The sequence below is a fragment of the Cydia pomonella genome, unplaced genomic scaffold, assembly GCF_033807575.1.
Source record: "Cydia pomonella isolate Wapato2018A unplaced genomic scaffold, ilCydPomo1 PGA_scaffold_143, whole genome shotgun sequence".
Classification (NCBI taxonomy): domain Eukaryota; kingdom Metazoa; phylum Arthropoda; class Insecta; order Lepidoptera; family Tortricidae; genus Cydia; species Cydia pomonella.
In genome coordinates, this window is record NW_026907786.1 from 78600 (window position 1) to 104195 (window position 25596).

The following is a 25596-nucleotide window of genomic DNA, read 5'->3' on the forward strand; positions in this document are numbered from 1 at the left end:
CCAGGCCGCGTAGCAAACGTTAAAATCGTTAACGCTCCGTGGCGTATAGTAGTCATCTCTCTCTATCACTCTTCCATATTAGTGCGACTGTGACAGTTGCGTTTCGTTCGCCACGGAGCGTGAACGATATGCACGTTGGCTACGCGTGCAGATCTAGAGCAGAGCCCAACTGGGCGAGTACCTCCACCTTATAGAAAAACGCAGCCAAATAATACTAGACCCTATTCATAGTGTTGTGTTCCTGCCGGTGAGTAAGGTTGCAAGAGCTCAAAGAGGGTGCGGAATTTTAGGGTCCTCTGGAGTTGCAGGCGTCTATAGGCTACGGAGACTGCTTACGACCAGGCGGGCTGTATACTTGTTTGCCACCGACGTAGTATTTAAAAAAAAGTGTGTCTAGGTGTTTATAGACGGTAAATAGTCTTATCCCTGCTTAGTCCGTCATAATACCTTCTAGTTCCCCTGGACCAATTCCCTAACGTTAAAAACAAACGTTACGAATCATTGGCCTCGTCGCCTTAAAAATTAAGCCTTAAGTTCTTTTAAACTCGTATGAGACTTTACTCGAGTCTTCTGAAGGGACAAGAGTCCTTTAGAGAGAAGGGCCTGAATGTTGATTGTAACTTTCAAGACGCTTTGACGTCTCGAACAATATATTACACTAAGTCTGGGTTTAGGAGATGAGGAATCCAAGCCCCGATCAAGCCATAAAGACACAAAATATAAACTACAAAGAATTAAATCAACATACCGTCGTCAACAGTTAAAAGGAAAGCTAGGGGATATTTTTTCCGTACAAACGCAGTCCTCAGTAACCTTGGATATTAACATTATGGAAAATATTTATATGTATTTTAAACAGCCATGCCCGAAAAAGAAATTCCATACAAATTTTTGAAACCTCATAACTCTTATATTAATTTAAAAAGCCAAAAAATACAAATTACATAAATGTGGTTGATATACATAAAATTGTATCAGACTATTTTTAATGTTAATATCCAGAGAGAAAAATGGGGACTACGTTTGTACGGAAAGGTGGTTTCGGGCCGGTCGTCTACTTTCGTCTCAATTGACCACTGAACAATTAAGTATCTTGACGAGTACTAATGCAATAGACATATGTACGTGCTTACCAAAAATAGGCAACACATACTGGTCCTTATCGGTGCTAAATGTGACCTTGTGCGCAAAGTCTGTGAACGTGTCGGGTCGGAAGATGACGTTAAAGGTCACGCTGATGCCGGGCGCCAGCCGCGACAGCAGCTTCCCGCCTGCCGGCTTCACGGAGATCAACGAAGACTCCTTGTATATCATGTTCAAGTGTGTGGAAGCCTGTGATATAACCAGATATATTGTACGATTGTACAGAAAGGTGTATTCTGATTATAAAAACCACCAATACCACCAATACCAATACCAATACCACCAAATAAATACCAATTTCAGTGCACCCTTCTCGAACCAATCCGTGAGCGCGAATAGAACGGAGATGGAATAGTAATCTGAATTCCACACACAGTGCCTTAAGAGACTGTTACCCAGGAGGCGTATTATGATTGTAATAACAGGTTAAGAATTGAATCTGGATTTGTTATGAATATGATCTGTGGGTGTTAAGTGACGTTTCTGATTGACTGTTGAAAATCAGAATACGCTTCCCGCACGACTTCAATGTTGCGTAGAATGTCAAACAGAGTCATCCATCAAAATCGCCCGGGATAAGTATTTACAATTATACTTCATTAAAACAAAAAATATTACTTTGCTAATCTGTGAAATGATAATGTTATAGTCAATCAGTGCCAATCTGTTATACCTCCTTGCGTATTTTTACATGCAATTAATGTACCCACCCTCCCACCGCAAAAATAAATATAATAACCCACTACCGAAAGTACAATACTCGACACGTGTTTCGCCTCTCTACGAGGCATCCTCATGAGATGTTGACGGTCCGAAGTCCGACGACTGAAACAAGTTAAGTTTGGCACTGATTGGCTAGCACGTTATCATTTCGCGGATTAGCAAAGTAATATTTTTTGTTTTAATTAATATGGATTCTCGCAAAAGAACGCCTGATTCTATTTATTAAATATACGTTAAAATATGCAACAGACAACACTTTGTTTAGGTTACGATTTTCTTAAACAATTAGTGCAAGGGTCATATTAAGATGACCATAATCATAATGTTTTATAGAGGCTTCATCTCCTCGATGGTTGACCCGCGATACGGCTTATCGCCACCACACCTTTATTATTTTACAGCGAAAGAACGAACACAAGAGAGTGCTAATTCTAAATTAAACTCATGCTTGCATGCATGAAGTTCACCTTGGTTTTCTCGCTATAGACATGACTAATGTAAACAATCTCACTGAATACCGATGACTTTGAGGTTTAGGCACCTATTAGTTATGTAATGTAACTAAATGAAAGTATCTGTGGCGTTTGGCCAAGTGGCGCTCCAGCGTTTTTGCCTGTCTGGCGTCTGTGCATAGTGTGGATATACAGTCATACTTGAGTACTATTATCATGTGTATTCATTACAAATTACAATATTTATTCAATGGCACAGAAAACGTTTCTTACTCAGTTTTTTGGTAATATTTTGCCATACTAACCTAATTACTGTTAAATAAACCTTAAATACGTTTGGCATTGTACGGTCAGCTGCAGTGTTGTGCATTGAGTTGAATTTCTCGATTGGGACAAGAATATTATTAACGACTACCTGGATATACTCGTAGCTACAATTTCATAGTTTCCAAACGTTTATCTAGTTTCGTAATCTACCAGATACTGCAATGGTCCTTGCATTTAAACGAGTTCACTAACCTTGCTAATATTCGTAACGGAAAACTTCGTAGTGACTTTTTCATTTGGTTTAAAATTCTGAAATACGAGGAGCTTCGGCGTGAACTCTAAGATTACACTGGCTGGGTTGTGTTTAGCGCCCACGGTGACTATGTTGTCCACTTCTACTTTGTGAAGGGTTTGCAATCGCTCCTGGGTACTGAGTTTAATTTCCTTAGCATATTCGGACGGGATTATCTACAAGCAAAACCAATTTATATTTCTTCCAAAAAATCTGTGATTGTTCTACTAAATACCAATTATAGCTTTGATAAATAGAAGGAGAAGTTTTTGTATCTACAATGAATTTCTTTAATATCAGAACTTAAGTGGTTTTCGTTTGAGAACGCCACAGTAGGTGGAAGTTATAGATGACATACTAAACCTAGAACACATACCACTTCTTCTGTGTCCACAATCTTCTTCTTAAACAATAAATGATAGAGATCCGCTGTGAAATACCCATTTTGTTTAAATTGCGTATATATTTCCATACCGCAAAAACATACACGTTTGACAGTTTTTGTTTACAAGGAAAACCTAAATGTCATGGCGTTACTAAGGAGGGAAAATTAAAAACCAATCAATAATCAAAGACAAAGTTTTATACACCTCTTAAATAGCCATTTGGGGCTTCCATGAACGAACTGATGTAAATAAGTAGCCGTTTATGTGAGACATAATCCTACCAATAATTTGTCTTTTTAGGTACCGTAACACTACTTGGCAGCACCCGCTTACTCGCATTGGTAAATACTGCTGAATTGGCACCTGTTCTCTTTGAAACAGATGTGTAGAACCTAGGGCTAACAATCGACAATAGGTGAGCCCGTGGGAACCTCAGGTGTTCGACGTCAGTCGTAGAGTAATTAACATGTTAAGAGCACTCTATCGTTTTAAACATTTTCTCCCGGTCAGCACAAAAACTCTCCTCGTCCAAGCTCTTGTTCTGCCTGTCCTTGATTATGCTGATGTTTGTTACACTAATCTCACTCAATATTCTTTGAATAAATTTGACCGGCTCCTTAATAGCTGCATTCGGTTCGTGTTCGGACTTCGTAAGTATGACCATATCTCCTCATTCCGTTGGCTCCCTATTCGAGAGCGTTGGTCCCTTCGTATTCTATGTACTCTGTACTCAATCTTGTTTGACCCGTCCGTCCCAGATTATCTCCGTTCAAAACTTAAATTTGTTACCCCACGTCCCGGCACAGATCTTCGCTCTTCCCGTAGTCTTAAGCTCATTGTCCCCCAACACCGAACGGGTTTCATGTCCAACGACCTGAACGAAAACATTAGAGTTATTTGTGAACCATAGTTGGAAGCTTTGGACCAAAGAATATAATACTCACTAGGAGAAGAACGCTAACTCCATACAAAAAAATGTCCCTTTCAAAAGTTCGTTTATACTAGTGGCGCTCTCTTTGTATCTCAGTACTAAAATTGACAACCGGTTTAGCCTGGCGGGTTTTGGTAGGTAGTGATCCAGTTCTAGCTAGTGGTTCTGGGTTCGAATCCCGGCGACGGGGTTTTTTCGTTTTGTATTTTTTCCTTTTTGTTTTTTTAGGGTGAGGTTTTCAAATTAGTATTTACCAAAAAAGAAAAATATTGTGCCACATATTAATCAAAATCACAGGCATCTTTTGTCCTAAGAGATAATAATATCTATATTTTGAAGTTTTTTCAATATAAAAGGTAACAATACAGTTTATTATCAAGTTATAAATATTTTTATTCCTATATATTAGGATCAAAAGAGCTTAATTCGTTCGAAAAACATACAATAGGCAGGAAAAAAGTCATTTTCTATACAAATTTATGTATCGGACGGGGCTTGTTGAACTAATTGTGACACTTCCATATAATATTACATACCTATATGAATTTTATTCAACGAGACAGGTCGGTAATTTCGGTTCATTATTGATGTGGGTACCAAATAGTTAACCTATCCTGTGCGTGTGATTATTATCTTTTGATTTTTTAAGGCGTTATTTATGTTTAGGTCGCATATTTTTAGCACATGTTTTAATTCCCAGATTACCTTCATAACAATAAATAGAAGTCATTAAAATCTTCATGATAAAAACAATTTTATATATATACATATACTATTTATTGCATTTAATATAGCTTTTTATATATCTAAAACATGATCTTTGGCACATCTGATTTTACTCCACAATTGCAATTAGTGTAAATTTTAATCATATCATATATATCATGAATATATGACAGACAAAGTTGTTATTACATCTATCCGATTGTCGGACACTTTCTGCTCCACAGCTCAGTGCAGCGGTCTTGTTGATGGTCACCGGGAAACTACAACTAGTCGGAATTATGTGGCGGATCCGTGCCTTTTGATTTTGAGCCTTTCCAAGGAAATGATATGACGGCCAAGGATTATTTTCTCACGTTCACCCTCTAAAACAAAACAGTCACATTTTAAACAATACTATAACCTATCTCCCTAATTACTAACCTTGCTAAGAGCTACCAGAGTTCTAAATTGCCAGCTAAAACAATGTTAAATTTTGCATCTATGATGAATTTTGATTGTAATTTTGGATGCGATAGGGCGTCCGTAGGACTTCAGAGGGTGGTAAGATTAAATTTATGTATTTGAATTCGGCAATAGTACACTTATTTTATTTATAGATTAAAATATTTCTTACCTTGAATTAATTGTTGTTTCTTAGTTTAGTACAATGGATTAAACTTTAACCGAGTCTGAGCGGAGATACTGTGCGGTGGATTTTTAAGTTTAAAAATTAATCAATAAATCTATTTCAAGAACATAAATCGTTATTTAATCTTTTTATATGAAAACAGATAGTTTTGAAAATGAAAATAGTTTTGCGTCAATGACTTTGACAGCATTGACATTGCAGACTTTTGTCTATGTTCTAACCGGCCAGACCCAAGTGCAAGGCTTTATGGAGGGTATATGTGCCTCTGACCTCCATAGATTTTATGAACATAGACAAAGACAAACTGAAATGGGTAATAATTTATATAAAATAATAATAATTTACATATGGTAGTGTGACATAAATCAAAATATTTGATAATAATGATTTTATTTGTTCCCAAAGTTGAATAGACAAAGTCAGATAGGAGCAATGTTGCTGTAGCAAAATATTTTTATATTAATAACTGGTATCTATTTCCAGAATGTCAGACCACACATGCGCAATTATGTAGCGTCACGTCTTTCTAAGGAAGTCGACAGGCCTTGCTTTGGACTATAGTTAGGTGGTACGATGCGAAAATTTCACAGAAACCATAGAATGTATAATGGTTTTTTTATTTGTGTTATAATATGCTTCCATTAAAATAATTTTATTAATCATTATCCTCGATATACGCAATTAGTCAATTATATCAATTACCAAAACAATGCACGGTAAACCACTAATGTTGATACATGTCGTCTAGCCGTTGATAAAAACCATTTCGCAAGGCGTAGAGTCGCGGGCCAGAGCTCACTATGTGCGGAAATAGCTGCGCGTTGTAATTTTAGTGGAATCGGGGCAACGCGGCCGCGGCCCGAAATAGCGGCGCGTGCGTCTTCCCGCTGTCAATTTCGTCCGGATAGGGTGCACGATTAGCAGTTACCGGCGGCTCTCCACCGAGCCCAGTGACCGTGGGTGCATTTCCCCGCCCCAGCTCGCTCTCGAACTGCACGGTTGCATAAGTGTTACATACCTACAACTATGTGTGCGAAAAGCTCGCTACGTGTCCAGAAAGTGGATCTGTTCTCTCCAGTGTTTTAAGTTTTAACCTCCAGGATTAACTCAAAACTAAGGTACCTTAATATACATAAATTTAAATACATCTTAATATGAAGTTGCAAATTTAACGTTATTCGGGAGGTTTTACATAGACCCAATTTATAAACGATATTTTGGGATGTGAGAAGCGAAATCGGAACGGGTCGCCGAGTGTCGTTGCTCGCACTATCCCGGTCACAGCTGACGTCTATTTTCTAAATAATACGTATCTAATATATTGCACAGTAATCAATCTGACATATGTAAGAAGGAACCTACCCTTCTTGGCATAAATAAAACTAGTAAACAATCATTGTAGGTATTTAATTATCTCGCGTAAAATATGGAGGTATTTTTACAGACCAGTACCCCTAGTGTAACTAAATTCGATTTCCAAACGTGACGTACGCGTTTGCGTTTAGTCTCATTTTGTATTGGATTTCGAAAGAGCGCGCCAAGCGGGACGTTTTGGAACCTCAAAATCCTATACAAAATGAGACTTAACGCAAACGCGTTCGTCACGTTATGATGTCGATCAAAGTTACACTAGGGGTACTGTTCATAAACCTCACCTATTTCACATAGATTATGGTAGATTAAACATATTATAATGCACAATAGCTCTGTACACGCACTAACCGGGCGCGCCGGCGCCGTCGTCAGTATTCACGATTATTTATTGTTGCAAACCAGTGCTGTTATCGTATAACTTATAGTCTGTTTTCAAAAGTTATAGTCCTTGAATAAAGGATAAATAAGACTTACTAATGTAAACCAGTTTTAAGGTGAAATAACATCTAATAAGTGCTGTTAGCGAGCTTATCTTGAAATCAGTCAATGCTATTTTTAAGAAACATTTCTTAGTTGCGTGTTTGAGTATAATAGTAGATAGAGGAGTCACCGATGTCTCTGTTGTAAGTGCTAGGCCCATAACCTAATAAATCTTATAACTAAAAGTACGAACATAACGTTTACTTAAAAAAAACATCTTTAGGGGAAAACTAGTTAAGGGCTTTATTATGCTTAAATTAATTACAACTCAAACCTATGTTCTAGTTTTTTTATTATATTAGGAGTAAACTGGAGGAGTAAACACATTTTCAAAATCCCTTGTTACAGATGTTAAAAGGCCGGGGTCGTGCCACTGTGGGAACTCCGCAATTCCCGCGCCCGGCGCCGGGGACGCCACAGTTCGCACGCCAGACGCCGGGCACGCCACAGCAGTCACGCCAAGTGCCCAGCACGCCACAGTTCGCACGCCAGGCTGCGCCTGCGCCGCGCGCGCCCCTTGCCAAGCCGGAGCCAGACTACGAGGTGGTGGAGTTCCCTGCCGAGGAATATGTCAACGCCAAGCTGCAGCCACCGCCTACGCCTCCGAGACCACCGACAGGTAGTTTTTGAGAGTTACTCAATAATTTTCTGATATATTTCATCATGTTATGTATGTTCCAATCTTTTAACTAGCTGTATACTCGTATGTAAACAATAAATCCCAGCTCGAAAAATGTACTAGGTATTCTACTTTACGAAGAAAGTGAGCTAGAATTTAATTCTTATCTTGATTCGTGAGATATGTTTGTTGAACTTCATATATAGAATAACGAGAAATAGTGAGATGAAAAATGTTTTGTTTCGCTCGTTGGCAAAATTTGTTTAACCTTCGTATTTTGAAACCCTCGCAACGCTTATGATTCCACTTATCGAACTATCAATTTTGGAATCTTTCTCTTGCTCGGGTTTGCCTATTTGTAAAACAAATACATAACTATTTCTTGTTCTAACCAAAGGTTCTAACTTAACTCTTGTTACAACCTTATTATAGTTGACGTAACTGGTGACCGAAGAGCTGGCGGCTTCCTCGCACAACGTATCAGTATTGCGATACAACGAGGAAATGCCGCCAGCATCCTTGGTACAATGCCTCAAGGGCCTATTTTAGATATAAGCTAGTTATAGTTATCATCTGTATATATCCATTATGTATATTGTTATTGTCAATAAATAGATTTAAAAAAATTATAGGTTATTATTATAACTATTTGTCATTAGTGTCATTACTCATTGTCATTTTAGTTGTCATATCACGAAGAAGCAAGTGGAAACAATGCGAATTAATTTAACGTACTCATACAAAATTTATTGCACTGTGCCCAAATAAATTTACGAACACGAGGTATTTACATAACTATTAGATACTCATAGTTGCAATACCAAAAAATCAACGGTTATACGACACTATTCGCAGCAATACTTGATATTCGCGTTGCGTTAGCGCTAGATTTTATGTGGGTTCAAAAACATTTGCGCTGACGCTTTCAGCCCCATAAACCTAGTTACAGCACTGTAACAGCGTTCAGAGATAAATCGATCTGTTATCTTTGTAACACATTTGTATTTGACCTATGTGATTCTATCAATCGAATCTTTTATACATTTATTTATTCTTTATTGTAAGCGCTGGTGACCTAGCGTTAAGAGCGTGCGACTTTCCATCCGGAGGTCGCGGGTTTAAACACTTCAAACGCCAGCTCGTTCCAATAAATTTTCGGAACTTATGTACGAAATATCCTTTGATATTTACCAGTCACTTTTCGGTGAATGAACGAACTTTGGTGATGCCGCTGAATTTCCCTGCTCCAGATTTATCGTCATACAGCTTTATTAAGTTTTTCTTTAGCATTAGGTACAACATTTACAAGTAACTTTAATGTCGTCTGAACTGTAGCTTAATCGCCAGTTACAGTTTCTCTAGGCGACGTCTATTTACACTAACATTCTTAGCTTTCTGGTGCAGTTTCATATTTATTTTATATTGTTACCGTTCTATTTTGTCAATTATAGGTATACTGGTATACTTACTTTTCTTAAATGGCGTATACCTACATTACTTATGTGTTATTAAATGCAAATATTTTTGTATAAAAACATATGAATAAGAAATAACAAACTAGGTATTAAATTGTTACTTTTGTCCAGGGTGCGTAGACAAGATGCCACTCGTTAACGTTCCGTACCGAACGAAACGCAACTGTCTCTGTCGCACTAATATGGAACAGTGATAGAGAGCGATAACTAAGCTACGGAACGTAAACGATTCGCATCTTGTCTACGCACCCAGGTCATCCAGCAGATGCCGGCGCCTCATGCGGGCTGTGCGGCGGCGGCGGCGCGCGCGTGCGCTGCGCCGAGTGCGGCCGCCGCGCGCTCTGCGCCTCCTGCGACGACATGTACCACCGCCATCCCAAGCGCAGGAACCACCAGAGACAGGTACGTGACAAGATCACAACCGTCTTCTAGAGACTGTCTCCCAGTGGAAGCCGCGCCTTATCCAGGCTGTGTCGAGTGCAGTCGCAGCAGGTGCGTTCTCATCCTTCTATTATTATTTGGAACATGGCGCTTTCGACGATGTTACTTTTTAGGAGCCCGTACCTCAAGAGGAACAACCAAGTGAAGTCGAACCACGCATTTGCATAGGTAATGGAATTAATGGAGAGTTCCGTGCCCACCATCAAGCGATACGAAAAAAGCTAGCAATTCTCATTACTCACAGTTCATCTCGCAGGGCCCAGGGCTATACCTACGAGTGAGATGCTCTACAAGTATTATCAAACAAATATCAAACCGAGTCGAATTTTTTAAAAATCCAAGTCAAGCTCCGTATTCGATCTTTCTACAAGCTGGCATATTAGCAAACCAAAAAACATCGCACGAATTACTAGTCACTGTATTATATTTGTGAATGATAGGACGCGTTGTGTTTAATTTTAATTGTGATGCTTATTATGAATATTTATATGGTTGACTAATAGAACATTGGCAGCCGGGATAAAACTACGCAAAGTGTTCGCCTACTAGGCAAGTGCTACAAATACTATACAAGTTTGGCGAAGGGCCAATAATAAAATCATAAGAATTTCCGTTATGTAGGTACTTCACCTCCGCGGTCAACCTGTCGCAGGACTTCGTACCTTCGGGGTTAGAATAATTAACTACCTACCTGGAAAATCGCACGAGACACCCGACTGACTTGATTCTAACAAAAAATAAGTGGGTACCTATTACTTAAAAGCTAAATGTAGGTATCGCACGCAAATGGACTAAGAATAATAATGGAAAACATTTCTTGTGATTTAGGCATTATGTCCTTAAAAATTTTACCGTTAGGTAGTAGATGAACTAAATAGCCTATTTCATCCCTCACGCACAAGGGCCCGATTCCGACGGGCTTAGTGAGGAATTGGAGCCCAATAGGTAACCATAGATTTTACCTATAACCTAATAAAATAAAATAAATCTTTATTGCCACACAACAAAATTTTCAATTTATGTGAAAATAGCTAAAAATATACAAAATAACTTAAACTAATTAACTTAAATTAACACAATAATTATAACTTAAATCTATAATGTGGCAAAGGGTCCCAATCTCAGCTTGTGCAGTGCCAGAGGGCTCTGCGCTGATTTTCAGACTGGTCCCGGGAGAGATTGGGGTCGGTCACTACTAGCATAATGTACCTTTCTTAGGTACAGCTCTATATTGACATCTTTATGTGTATTTGTGTGTGCCTGTACTATAGTTTATTAATGTGCGTATATGGGTATGTGGGGCTGGTATGTAGAAATAGTGTAGGTAAGAATGTACTTTGTATTGTGTGTATTATGTTTTGTCTTTACATACAGATAAAAGAAAAAAAGAAGAATACATTGAATAAATATAAAAATAATAAAATGAAAATAATTTATCAAAACCAAAAAAATAATAATTATATATATAAATATAATATTTGGAGCTACAACTTATTGTGCATATTTAATAGATGTGTACGGACTAAACGCTTATATTTCAAGAACGTCAAAGGTTCTCGCAAGGGGGGAGGTAGATCATTCCAGACTTTACTAGCGGCAAATTTGAAACACCCCCTGAAGGACGCAGTTTTATGCGGTGGGATTATCAGTTTCGTGCATTTTCTCAGCGTCCTTGAGCGCGTATCCTTTACCCATTTTATTTTATCAAACAGATAGCGGGGTTTTTCAAGATCTAACACCTTTCGAACAGCGCAAGCCAAATGCAGTCGTCTTCGATTTTCCATATTTAAAACTTTGTTTTCTTTAACCTAGTTATAAGGACAATTGCTACACCCCACCGGGGTCCATGTGAAACTTTTCATGCTTGTAACGCCTATTGTTCATGCCGTGGTTCGCCCCTCCTTAGTAGCGCATTTTCACACTCGTCACTACAATAATTTTTAAGAAAAAAAAGCCGACTTCAATGAGGGAGACCGATGAAAGAACGATTATTGTTGATTTTGGATTTCATACAATAAAATTAAAAAGACAGCGTTCTACGCCTAATTATGTAGAAAAGGAGGTAACATGTTTTTTTTGTCACTGCACCCACCTTGACACATTTCAGACTTGCCCTATGGTTGACTGGTAAGATACCCGCAATAGGGTATTCTACTGTATTTAAGATAGATTATTTCACACCATGCATGAAATGAAGCACCAGATAATTATTAAAAAAAACTATATAGGATAGAAATATAAAAATGTGCCTTGAAAACCTAGCTGCTTGACAAACATGCAAAGAGAACAAATTGCCAAACGTGAACTATGCATCCTTGAAGAGTTCCGTTCTGTTCATCATCAGCAGTTGCACTTCCACTTCATCACATGTCACTTCTACAAATGTAAATACTTGATTTGTTGATGAAAATACTGAAAATACTAAGATCAATATATATGTGCCATTAACATTTGAGGAGTTCCGTCGATTCCTCATGAACCCCATCCTCAGAACTCGAACTTGACAAAAATTTGTCTTGAAAATCTAATTTGCTTAATAAATACAGCGAAGAGGACAAATCGCCAAACGTGTACTATGCGTCGTTGAAGAGTTCCATTCTGATCATCATCAGCAGTTCCACTTCATCAAATGTCACTTTTTTAAATGTAAATGCATGATTTGTTAAACAAAATACAAAAATCACTATATGTATGCCTTTCGCATTTGAAGAGTTCCCTCGATTCCTCATGGACCCCATCGTCAGAACTCGAACTTGACAAAAATTTCTCTTGAAAATCTAATTCGCTTATCAAATACAGCGAAGAGGAAAAATCGCCAAACGTGTACTATGCGTTGTTGAAGAGTTCCATTCTGATCATCATCAGCAGTTCCCCTTCATCAAATGTCACTTTTTTAAATGTAAATGCTTCATTTGTTAAAGAAAATACAAAAATCACTATATGTATGCCTTTCACATTTGAAGAGTTCCCTCGATTCCTCATGGATCCCTTCATCAGAACTCAGTTTTGACAAAAACGGGAGCAATCTGTTTATATAGAAATTCAAACAAAAAAATAATTTTCAATATCGGTTCAGAAATGACGGAGTTATGGAAAAAAAACATACAACCGAATTGATAACCTCTCCTCCTTTTGAAATCTTGAAGTCGGTTAAAAAGTCAGAGGTCATCGCCTTCCTTTATTGTTTCTCCTGACACTTTCTACACTGCTATGCTTTCATTCAAATCAAAATTATTTTAAACTGAAATCAATCACATATACTAAGAAGAAGTAACCATAATACATAAAAACCGGGCAAGAGCATGTCGGGCCATGTTCAGTGTAGGGTTCCGTAGTTACCCTTCCGTCACAATAAGCTAAACTGGAGCTATTAGGTTAGTAGATTGTTAACCAAGGGATGAAATGGTACATTTCGCCCGAGTTAAACAAATAAGCAAATTTGCATTAATCAGTACCTAATTAAAGTAATAGACGTATGGCCATGGTTTTTTTCTTTGAACTTACTTGCAATCGGAGACTTTGCATGACTAAAGTAAATATCCCATAGCGAAAAACATTTAGACACACACACAAACAGGCAGACAGACGGACATGGCGAAACTATAAGGGTTCCTATCTGACTACGGAGCCCTAAAAAGTGACCAAGGCCTCCAGTGCCCCAGGCTGTAATCGAACCAGCGTCCTCTGCTATCGCGGCAGGTGCCTGAGCCACTCGGCCACCGGTGTCACGGCGGCATTAGTCGAATTTTTCAAGTACCTATATGCATTTCTTACTGAAGGCTTACGAAACCCCCTAGCCATCCATAAGGTAGAACAGTATTGTTCGACCTTCTAACAACTTGAAATAATAATAAAAAAATATTTTATTGCCCCAGGCTCTGTCCGTGACGCAGTTACGCGAAGAGCAGCGTCCGCCGCTGCCACCCAAAACTACCGCTCCAGTACCACCGCCTCGACGGCACAAGGTATACTAAGCCATCACACTCACGCTGAACATACCTCTAATTTATTTTAAATTGTTTTGTTTAAAAAATCTTTATTTGATTTATAGATAAGCGGCGACCGATCAAGTGCTAGCCCTAGACCTCCCGTACAAGAGCAGCCACGTCGAGCTACGCTCGGTTCCATCAATACTATGACGGCACAAAACCAAGCACCGACACGACCTTTAAGCAACCACGGGGTCCCGCAGCCCATACCTCCCCACCTGAGCAAGATATTGCCACCGGCGCCTTCTGCTCATGTCGGCAGCATGCCTTATTTACCGACGAGTCAACTTCAAGCTGCCGCTCCTGCACCGCAAGTCATGCCGTACCACAATAACACGATGGGTCATGCGCCGCAGACGTGGGGGCGGCCCAGAGCGTCGCTGCCGCCTTATAACGTGCCGACTAACATGGTAGGTATCTTTCAGAATCAGAATCAGAATCATTTATTTTGCTAGAACATTACACAGATATTACAATTTGTCATGTCAGTAGATAGGTTACATGAATGCATGTTCTGCCACACTTGCATTTACAGGTAATACATTTAGCCTAAGTTTACGATAACATTAAATTTCTATAGCTAATAATTCGGTAATACTGAAGCTAAGAAAATTATTACGAGTATTATACAAATTTAAATAAAATATTATTATTATTCATACAGTTTCTGGAAATATTCCTGCAAGGCAGTAATAAGGTCTGTTTATTAAATAACAGTACCTGGGCGACCGAGCATTGCTCGGTTATAACTATTTGTTGTAATATGGTGGTGTATAGGTGATAATCTTATCTACATTTTTTTACTACATTAAACTTGTCTAAAACAATAAAAATTAAAAAATTATATATAAACTTGAACATATATAAAAAAAAAAACTTAGTCACCGGGCGAGATTCGAACCCGTAACACTCGTTTAGCAGTCTGCGTCTTAACCCGCTGGACCAGACGGACAGTGGCCGGCAACACGAAATTAGCGACCATATTCCGCGTCGAAAGAAAAACGCATGAAAACTCGAAAACACGCGTTTTCCCAAACATAAGACTAATCTAGATCGATTGTTTACCCCCAAAAACCCCCATATACCAAATTTCAGCAAAATCGTTAGAGCCGTTTCCGAGATCCCGGAAATATATATACATATATATATACAAGAATTGCTCGTTTAAAGGTATAAGATTTTAGCCTTTTTGTGAATTCATTTAAATTAGTGCACTGTTTTATGTCATTACTTAAAAAATTAAAAATTTTGATTCCATTGTACTCAATACTTCTTTTAAAATGAATATAATTATTTGATTTTGGTAAAATAATATAATTGTTATTTCTTTATTTTACTTTACCTTTAGTTATTGAACAATTTTCCATAACAACTAGGTACTATACTTAGGTACTTGGACGCGTACATTGCCGAAACAAAATTAAAGTCGTGGTAATGAAATATCAAGAATTTGGGACGTCGTTGTAATTTCTAAAATGTTCCGGCAGGTTCAACAGCCAATGATGCATGAACCATGGGACGGGCCCGAGATGCTACCTCAAGCGCAAACCTGGAGCCGGCCTATGCGCCGCGGCGCCTCGGTCCTGGAGCTGGGCCAGCCGGCGCCGCCGTGCCCGGGCTGCGCGCACTGCGCCGGCGCGCCGTGGCGCTACGGCAGCTGCGCCAGCCTCGACCCCGGCCCGTGGGGCTGGCAGTGCTGCCCGCCGCAGCACATGCATCCGCACGCTCATATGCATTCGACGATGACACCTCAACCTTATCGCAGAGGTACGCCGTCGAACTTGAGTATCACATTACGTCATCAGCCTTTATTCTCCACTGCTGAAATTATGCTAATGCCACTTAGCCGCCTCATAAATAAATAAATGTTTTGGGACATATCGACCCAGACCCAAATTAAGCAGAACTTGTCCTATGGGTACTAGGTGATAATGTACATACGGACATACTTATAGATAAATACATACTTAGATGCATCCATAATTTAGGAACAAACATATTCGTGATGAAGGCAAAAATAAATGCCCTTGCCAGAATTCGTACACGAATTCTTCTGTTTTGTAGGCAGCGTTACTATCGACTAACTAAATAGAATAGAAGCAATAGAATAGAATAGAATAATAGCAATAGAATAAAATAGAATAGAATAGCAATAGAATTACTAAATAACTTCATAGCTATAGTCCAAAACGCAGACATATTCTCAGACAACTGGCCGTCCCTACAACGTATCAGGATTTTTTTAAACTCTACGTATGTTACTTAATATATATATTTTTTTAAATCTCTATGTAACTTAGTAATACAAAAATGGCGCCAGAGTGTTAGATGTGCCGACCCCAAGTAAATGGGATAAGGCAAGGATAATGATGATGATGTAACTTAGTAATACATTATATGTATGTTTAATTCTAGAGATAGTTCCAAAAATGTATAATGTGTGTAATACAAGTTTACTAATTTTTTTTTTTTATAACGATAGGCAAGCGTTTGACCACGATCTCACCTGATGGTAAGTGATGATGCGGTCTACGGTGGAGCACGCTTACCTATGAGATACCTATTTACCCTAGCCTTGAAGAGACCCAGATTGTACTCATGCGGAAACACAGAAGCGGGCAGGGCATTCCACTCCTTGGCAGTTCGCATAAGAAATGTTGAAGCAAAACGCTTCGTGCGTATTTGTGGAATACCTACCATGAAGCGGTGCCGGAGTGCCGATTGTCTGGTAGTCCGATGGTGAAATGGGGACGGAGGAATAAGGTTGTGCAGTTCCTCGGCACACTCTCCGAAATGTATCCTGTAAAAGATCGTTAGGCTGGCAACCTTGCGACGATGCTCCAGACTTTGGAGTCGAGCATTCGTCAGATCGTCATCATTAATGATTCTCTTGGCTCTCCTCTCAACTGACTCGAGCGCCTCAAGCTGGTATTTTGCTGAACCATCCCACAGATGCGAACAGTATTCCACACACGATCGCACTTGTGCTAGGTAAAGGTCGAGCAGTTGCCTAGGTGTAAAATACTGCCTCACCTTGTTGAGGATTCCTTCGGTTTTCCCCCTAGTTTTTGTGACTGGATATCAGACTTTCTGAGGGATCGATCGATTCGTGTGGTCATTAATGGCTGCTCGTCCGATCAATTGGCAATCAATGCCGGAGTCCCTCAGGGGTCCGTGCTTTCAGCGACCCTTTTCCTGCTCCACATAAACGACCTGCTGAAACCAGGTACGTTCGGATATGCAGATGACACTACGGTTGTTGAAAGCTACATACCCAATTCACGAGCTAGTGGAGTCCAAATACAGTCGCTCAGGGAGGCAATGGTCGAACGCATGAACGTGTCACTAAAGGCAGTCTCTGATTGGGGTGAAGCCAATTTGGTCTCGTTCAATGCTAGTAAGACCCAGGCGTGTCTTATCTCCGCCAAACGGAGTCCATTCCATCTGACTCCTACTTTCCGAAATGTATCCCTTCCGATAACCGACCATCTTGAGCTTCTCGGAATCTCGCTGACTTCGAAACTCAACTTCGGCCCGCACATCGAGTCGAAAGCACAGTTAGCAGCAAAAAAGCAACTAATGTTATGTTCTGACTACATATGTATTAACAGTATAAGTGCCTTGGCTGTAGCTGTAAACTTATACTTTGTGTTTGCCTGAATAAAGAATAAAGACTAGGCTATTACCGGTAACATCCAACGTTTATACACCATCTAGCGAAGTATATTATAAGTATCATATAAATAATAATAATTTATTTCATAAACAAACTTGTAAAAAGGATTCTTAAAAGTAAACCAGAAGGTCTGTTTCCTAAGTAGGTGAACCTGTGATTTAGGATAAACAGTGCCCCTCCCCTTAAATATAATTATTAATTAAAATAACAAGTTAAGAGATTCATGATCAAAGATAATGAGGTTATATCATAACAAAGTAAAACATCACACTCCACCGTAAGGCATTTGTCTATTATTATTATATCAACGGTTAATGATTCTGTTAGTATCTAACATCACCATCAGAGACCACTCTAACTTCTAAAAAAATTCCAGCCGACAGCCGCGCAATGTCTCGCGCGGCGTCCCGCGCCGGCTCCCGCGCCGCGTCCCCCGCCATGAGCGTGCGCTCGCGCGCGTCGCGCCGCCCCAAGCACCGCACGCCATCGCCGCCGCCGCTACCGTCCAGCGATGCCGACTCCGAGAGCGAGGAGAGCGACCATCGCGAGCCACTGAAACCGCAAAGTCCTGCCAGAAAAACGGTTCACACTAAAGTCCAAAGTCCGGTGCGGATAACTGCAAATCCATCCGAAGTAAGTGATTTTTGAAATGCTTGATTTTAACGTCTTGCGATTGAAAAAATAATGCGTCAAACGATCACTATGAGCGTGTGTCCGTGCACGTTTTATCACACCAAGCACCGCACGCCGCGCCGTCGCCGCCGACTCCGAGGCTGGCCAACGCGAGCCGCTGAAACCTACTGACGTCCTGCGAGAAAAATGGTTCAATATAAATCCCAAAGTCCTGTCAGAATAGCTAAAGCTACAAATACGCGGAAAATAAGTTAGTTTTTTTTTTTTAAACTTTGTTTAAACGACTACTATAGAAAAAAATGCGATAAAAACCATAGTTCAATAACTACATACATTTAACCTATGCTTAAAAATATAAGAAAAAATAAATAATTATTATTTATTTATTTAATCTTTATTGCACAAAAGAAAACTTTATAGTACAAAAGGTGAACTTAATGCCATGACAGGCATTCTCTACCAGACAACCTTTAGGCAAAGCAGAGAGATTGTGGGCGGTGCTACTTTAACAACAACAACCAACTATAATACTACTGTACCTATAATATAATAATTCATTGTTTATACTCTGTATTTTTAGGTATTTAAATAAAAGTAAACATAATCTACCCTTAAATGGTTCCTTAAGCCAGTCGAGGGTAGATGAAAATATTACATGATCAAATAATGTGGGTTAAAGTCAGGTCGTTCAGTGACAAATCCAGGCGGTTTTATATTTGGTTGGTTACCCATTTAGGGCCAGCGACTCAGCTTATGGTCATGCTCGAACATTTCCGCAAGGCCAGTGACCCACATGTGAGTCATGAATAAATTCTAATTTAAACATAAACGAAACGTAACTTAACGTAATAACGTAAGTATCCGCCAAGTAACAACCATTTCTATAAGGTATAGGGTGAAATCACCAAAAGATGACCAGTTAAGCGACTACCCCAACTTTAGATTTTTTTTACATATGTTGTAAATTACTTTTAACAACTTTAATGTTTTAATATGATTCAGCATATAATCTAGATTAGAATTAATTATTCCTAATGCTCATATTGTAATTCAGTATATTTATAAAAAAATATTATATGATGAAATAGGGCAAAATGCCCAGAAGATGAACACGGTGCCCTATCTCTCAACATTTTGACCCCAAAAGATGAACGAGTATAAAATCAAAATCAAGTAGCCTAATATTGAACGACAAGATGCCAATAGATGAACAAGTATAGATAGCGTGTCACTTTGCCCCTTTTGTTAAATTCTAACCACTGAGCAATTATAATCGGTAGCGAAAAAAATGGTGTATAAAATAGCAGTTTAAATTATTTGTGCCAGAGAGAGAAAAAAATGCCCTGCAATTTTGCTCCAAGAAGAAAATATGATCCTCAAATAAATTAAAACGACTTAATAAATTAACTTCTACACTTTTTAAATTTGTATTTGTAAATAATATAAAAAAGTAATTAAGCTACCGATTAAAGATATAAAATTCACTATTTTTACAATTAAACTTGTTCAGTGTTGAAAATGCTACCCAAAACATGAACGAACAAATTACTTGTTTCAAGTTTTCGCCACGGTATTGAAGAAATGAACTATCAAAATTAATGCGAAATTCATGTATTAGAATTGAGCCCAAAAGATGAACTAGTAAATTATCATAGTTCATCTTTTAGGGATAAGATTTTTAGTTGAACAGCCCATACTAAAATAAACCTTGAAATAACTGATCAAGGCCTAGCCAGCTATCAATTTAAAACATAAATTATGCGTCTACCTTTTCTATTATATTTTATAAAAGCATTTGAAAAAACAAGCCCTTGCCCAAAAGTTGACCGCCGGTCATCTATTGGCTTAAGCATACAATATTAAATAAATAAATAAATAAATAAAATAAATATTATAGGACATTATTACACAAACCACACAATATGGTTACAAGTTATTGGAACCATAACTTGAACTGCAAATATTTTAATAAAATAAGATAAAATATGCAATACTTGATAACGAAAACGTTAGAGGAATTAATCTAGAATCTTTTCTTTGTAAAATCATATAAGTAAATGCATAATTCAATTTTATACGCAATTATAAGCTTATACTTTGAAGCGCTAATCTTATTAAGATCTCCATACAAATGGCGATTTTGGTGTGGACCGCGCATTTGACGACCGCTCTCAGCCACACGCACAGCACAATTGTCTGGGAGTTTAAATGTTAGCCTCGGCAAAGTATTGCTGCGTTAGTAAATAATACCCTCAGATGCGCAAAATAATTCACGATTTAATTATATCGATTGTAAGGACAAATGTTCATCTTTTGGGGGCCGGTCATCTTTTGGTGCCACTACCCTATTACGATAAAAAAATATAAACGCGTTTTTTAAAATGAAACTAGAGCCTAGAATATTCAATTTTGGTTTACTATCAGTGCAATATAGTAAATATACTGAAATTCTAGATACATACGCACTGCAAGCAAACAGATAAATCCATATTTCAAAAATACCAAAAATATGTATATTTTAGAAGTTATGGACATAGCTCAGGGTATGGGTCACTGTGCTACTTGTAAAAATTACAAATGTTTCTGTAGCAGGCTAAAATAAACTTTATTGGCTGGTTTTAAAGCATATTTCATGTTGAAGCTGTTTGATATTGTACCATTTTATGATAGCACGCAACATTTACCAATCCGTAGTATAATAATAATTTGTTTTGTGTGAGTAGTAAGGCAACGAGGATTTTCTCCCAGTGTACTTTTATGTCATAATATTTGGTGATCGTTGTATTGTATCTTAGGCAATTACCTACTAGCAATGATGTTAATATTCATACTTTTTTTTCGTTTCAATATTAAACAAGGCAGTAGAAACAGTCACCACTAACTAATATTGTATTATCATAATAGTGTGTGACATATATTTACAAGTTTTTTTTTATATTTTGTTTTATGTGAGGGGTACGGCAAGGAAAATGGGTCAAAATGAACTTCCAAGATTTGACCCATAAATAACAACAAACACAGCAAGTGAAATATGTAAAAAGTAAAAATGTTCATTCCTACAAACTGCAATATCTTTTTTGATAGGCACAGAAAAAAGGTGGTTAGTAAAAGTGTTGCATATTGTTATTCAACTGGTCGGCTTCACATGCGGCGGTTTATTTACCGTGCGCGCCAGGCCCGAAACCCATAAGCTGAGTCATACGTTTTAGCTAAAAACGGATTGTATAGTGGCCCGGCGTATTGTATACGCTCGATGGGTCTTGGCCATGAATTAAGGGTTAAGCACTAAATGTTATAACTACCCGATACAAATTGTACAAATTGCTTGTTTACTTTTATTTCAATACCTAAAGATACAGAGTATATTATGTAGTACGCAGTTTTTCAAATTTCCACAACAAAGATGTGGGCACATCTAAAATATTTTCTATAATATTACTTGTATTATTTGCTACAGGTAGAAGACGACAGTTTAGGGCCGGCGCCCCCGCCGCCGGCGTCGTCGTGGCAGTGCGAGCACTGCACGTTCGTGAACGAGCCGGGCGAGCGCGTGTGCGCGGTGTGTTGCCGCACGCCCACCACGGCGCCCAGGGTCGTGGCCGGCGGCGCCGCCGACGCCATAGCGACCCTACACATCTCCGACACGGCTGGGTCCAGCGACACTCGCCAAAAACAAAGTAAATAATAAATCCTGTTTGATAGTGCGGTAATTTAACTTCCTACCCAAAAGAAAACACATACCTACTTATATGTACATAGGTACTTGGGTGTTGTTAGCGAGAACTTTTTTACGTGTTTTTCCCGTGACTCGTATCTTAAGGGGTTACCCCCTGGTAATTGTTCTTTAATTATGTCTACTATTTCGAAAAACATATCGTATCACAAATATATTTTTTTCCGTGAACCCCTTTCTCGAGTTAAAATCCGTATAAACTCCCTTATTATGCAACGCTAGATACGAAACTGTAACCAATAGTGAATAATGATGTACACTTCAATTGCGTCTGCGATTTTTCAAGTATATAAGTAGTTTTTGAGAAATTATTACTATTTAACTTCGTGCGTTGCCCCGGCGCGCGGGTGTCTGCGCGGGCGACGAGGGGCAGTCGCTGCTGGACGGGGAACCTGTATCACTAGACGCGACGCGCGAGCAATTATTCTCTGTGAATTGATCGTACGATTTTGAGTGAGTGAGTGTTAAGAGAGCGAACGGGCGCAATAATTTGATTGGTTGTGCAAATTCAAGTTGTAAACGTGAAGAACGAGGGAGGGTCGAGAGAGTTGGATCGCGCGAGGTCATTCAGATAGGGGACGGCCTTAAAGCAAATTTTGTACTGATTTTTTGTATCGTTTCGATTTTATTATTCGCGAAATAGGTTCAGGCACTAACAGGTGTTTATACACAAATTGTTTCTCTAAAGGCTCTACTTAGCATTATAGGAGGCAAATATGACAATTAATTCTGAATAAATATGAAAACCCTGAACTTTGTATGAGTATGTTTAACTGTTATAGATGGCGAGGTTCCCAAAGTCCAGTCGAAAAAACAGAAGTCTTCAACCGGATGCGGCCCATCGCCGCCGAGGGAAAACAAACCTAGACAACCAACAAGCCGACTCGTTACGCCAGTGCGGGACGTGGACGATCAGTCTCGGCGACATGACATGGCCGTGGGGCCATCGCCGCCTAAGGAAGTTCGGAATAGGGAAATGAATGGCAGAACAACTTACAATGGAAATGAACAAGGGCGACACAGCGTATCTGTTGGTCCATCACCGCCTCGAGAAGAAACCCGAACTTCAGTAGCAAGAATTCCGCCTGAACCTACAATACGGCACAACATCTCGGTGGGGCCTTCACCGCCACGAGAAAGTACGAACCAAAAAAAGTCCGCTGGCGCTTCCCCGCAGCGGGGAAGCGCTGAGAGCCGCGGCCGGTCGCCGTTCAGTCGGTCGAAAGTTTCCAATACGGGTACATCGCCACCCCCTCAAAGTATTTCAACTCAGGTAATACACACAGAAATAAGGAATACCTGTACTTATAAGTGTCCCATAAATACCACGCCATTGTGACACCGGTAGTGTTTCCGCACAAAAATAATAGCCTCTTTTTAAATTCGTCTACTTATTCCAAGAGGACCTTAGAAGTATGTACTAGTATTTTATACAACCGTTGCATAAGAAGGGTTAAAAAGGCGAGTGACGCCCAAGCAACATACAAGCAGGATAATACAGTTAAATTATGATCTTATTCAAATTAAGATTGCATTAATTTTGTGTGTAAGCGCTGGAAATTACTAAATTCGGATTAAGAAAATATGTGGGCCCCTATACCAATTTATGCTGAATAGATTTTGTATAGTATCGGTTTTGCATAATAAAGCTGAATAATACTTATTTCTTTTACAGTTAGTCAGACATTATTCAGCGTAAAGCATTTGTATATACTAAAAGCTGCAAAATAGAGCCATTAGCAGCAATTAGCTGTGTATATTCTTTATTGTGGAATATTAAACACATTTTTCTTAAGTAGTGGTGGTGGTAGTGTAGTGGTTACTAAATGCTGAAAAAAAGCGTCCGTGGAGACTTTTGACTGTATAAAAGCGGTTATAGTTTCTGTTTTAATGCTAGTTTTTGGATAAAGGTCGACGATGTTACTGGAAGCTGTAATGAAATCCACATCTTATTTGTTATCCAGTAGCTCCATATATGTGTTAATTATAGCTACTACATAACGACTATAACCACACTTATACCTAAGTTATAGCGGTTTTAGTACACATGTACTATCTTTTCTTGTTAAAAGCTGCAAAAAAGATAGATAGTTAGATAAACACTTTATTCATTTCCACAACATACATGGTAGTTAAATGACGCATTGAGAAGTGTTATACAAACTACTCCTTTGTTGTTAACAAGTGCGCGGGGGTATATTATTTAATTTAAGCAAAAAGCGTGATCAAAATTGTGCCGTGACAACGTGTGTAATTTGTACGACAATACCTGTATTTAACGGTTTCATGTGCATCAATATTAAAAAATAATATAAAAATAATTCTATAACTTAAATATTATATTGTGTTTATGAATATTAGTAAAAAGTAGGGTTTAATATTGCCCGTGTTACACATCTACAATGTTTCTCATCAAACTAGTGAGGATCGATGGTTTTTACTATTTGTGTATAGAAACTTAATATGCGTTAAGATTGAGAAAACAATTAATCTTATACCGATGTTATTCAAAACTTCTTGATCTAAAACTATTATTATCTAAAATGTAGCTTGGTAACGCGACTAATCTGAATGCTTGTTCAGAAATTTAGCACATTAATAGCTGTGGCAGAAGCTTAGATTCAGCACGGTCGGACGCCATCACGGTTGCTCATATTCTAACCTCTACAATTAAATAGGAATCCAAAATGACCTGAAAAACCAATGTTTATTCATTTATAAAACGAATTTTATCGTAGCATAACTTGTTAAAATACATTTTTTATCACTAAAACATTATCGCCGCAAAAAAAACACAAATTGAAAAGTGGATTAGTGGAATCTATATTTACTTTTTAAAAAGTGCATTAATTACGCGGCGCTTTAAAATTTTAATAAAAAAATATATATACATTCACAGTAAAGTGGCATGCGTAATGAAATTGAAGTTATAAAAACATCAAATCTGTGTAAGTACACAATATAAATGGTAAATGTCCCCATATTTTGTATTCACTTCAGAAACTAAACTTTGACACAAGTTCACAAATTAAAATGGAAGACAAAACATATATTGATTAAACACTCATTTTATAGCTAATATCTGAATATATTTTCTGTAAAGATGCACTTGTGAACCAAAAGCTGTATAACGTGTGAATAACTGATTCATTATGTACAAAGCTGGATAACTTTAGTTTAAAAGCAGTATGGAATCTTTTGACAGCCTCTATAAAAGTGTTATTCACCGGATTCACCACTATGTACTCACTGTTCAGTTGTAAGCTGTTTAATTTGTGCCCAAATCTTCTGTATAACGTCTGCAATAGCGCTGTTACAGGCATTATTCAGCTACCGTGTTCGGCTTACAGTACCGGCATGCTCTATTTTTCAAACAATATTCAGCAGCCTTGTGTTACTTGAGCGTGGGTTACAATGTGAGACGGAGCCACAGGCCAAGTTGAACATTGTAAAGGCATACGCCACGAGTATTTTTTGACCGACTTATACAACGTTGCATACACTAGTTTTCCTACGAGTCAAAATAATGCTTTTAACTAGTAGAATCATATAAGTAAACAAACCAAAAGTATACAGCTAAGATACGAGAGCATACAATCTTACACGCCCAGCCCGCCCTGGCCCGGCT

General features: G+C 38.5%; 2 protein-coding genes across 3 annotated transcripts in view; one reads left to right on the plus strand and one right to left on the minus strand.

Moving 5' to 3' along the window:
* Positions 1-6367, minus strand: part of LOC133533249 (hydrocephalus-inducing protein-like) — a 64509-nt gene extending 58142 nt beyond the window's left edge. The window contains 4 exon segments of the mRNA XM_061872203.1: positions 1134-1332; positions 2838-3053; positions 3254-4137; positions 6251-6367. Of these exon segments, the coding sequence (XP_061728187.1) occupies positions 1134-1332; positions 2838-3053; positions 3254-3349 (511 nt within the window). The 5' untranslated portion in view covers positions 3350-4137; positions 6251-6367.
* A 114-nt stretch (positions 6368-6481) lies between these two features.
* The window catches only part of LOC133533243 (E3 ubiquitin-protein ligase lubel-like), a 41241-nt gene continuing 22126 nt past the window's right edge, over positions 6482-25596 (plus strand). Inside the window, exons 1-9 of one of the 2 annotated variants that reach the window (XM_061872195.1) lie at positions 6482-6666; positions 7751-8021; positions 9750-9898; positions 13813-13902; positions 13989-14336; positions 15414-15693; positions 17979-18235; positions 21693-21912; positions 22751-23241. In XM_061872195.1, the coding sequence (XP_061728179.1) occupies positions 7751-8021; positions 9750-9898; positions 13813-13902; positions 13989-14336; positions 15414-15693; positions 17979-18235; positions 21693-21912; positions 22751-23241 (2106 nt within the window). In that variant the 5' untranslated portion in view covers positions 6482-6666. The remainder of the gene's footprint in view (positions 6667-7750; positions 8022-9749; positions 9899-13812; positions 13903-13988; positions 14337-15413; positions 15694-17978; positions 18236-21692; positions 21913-22750; positions 23242-25596) is intronic. The other variant, XM_061872196.1, reaches the window with a different exon arrangement.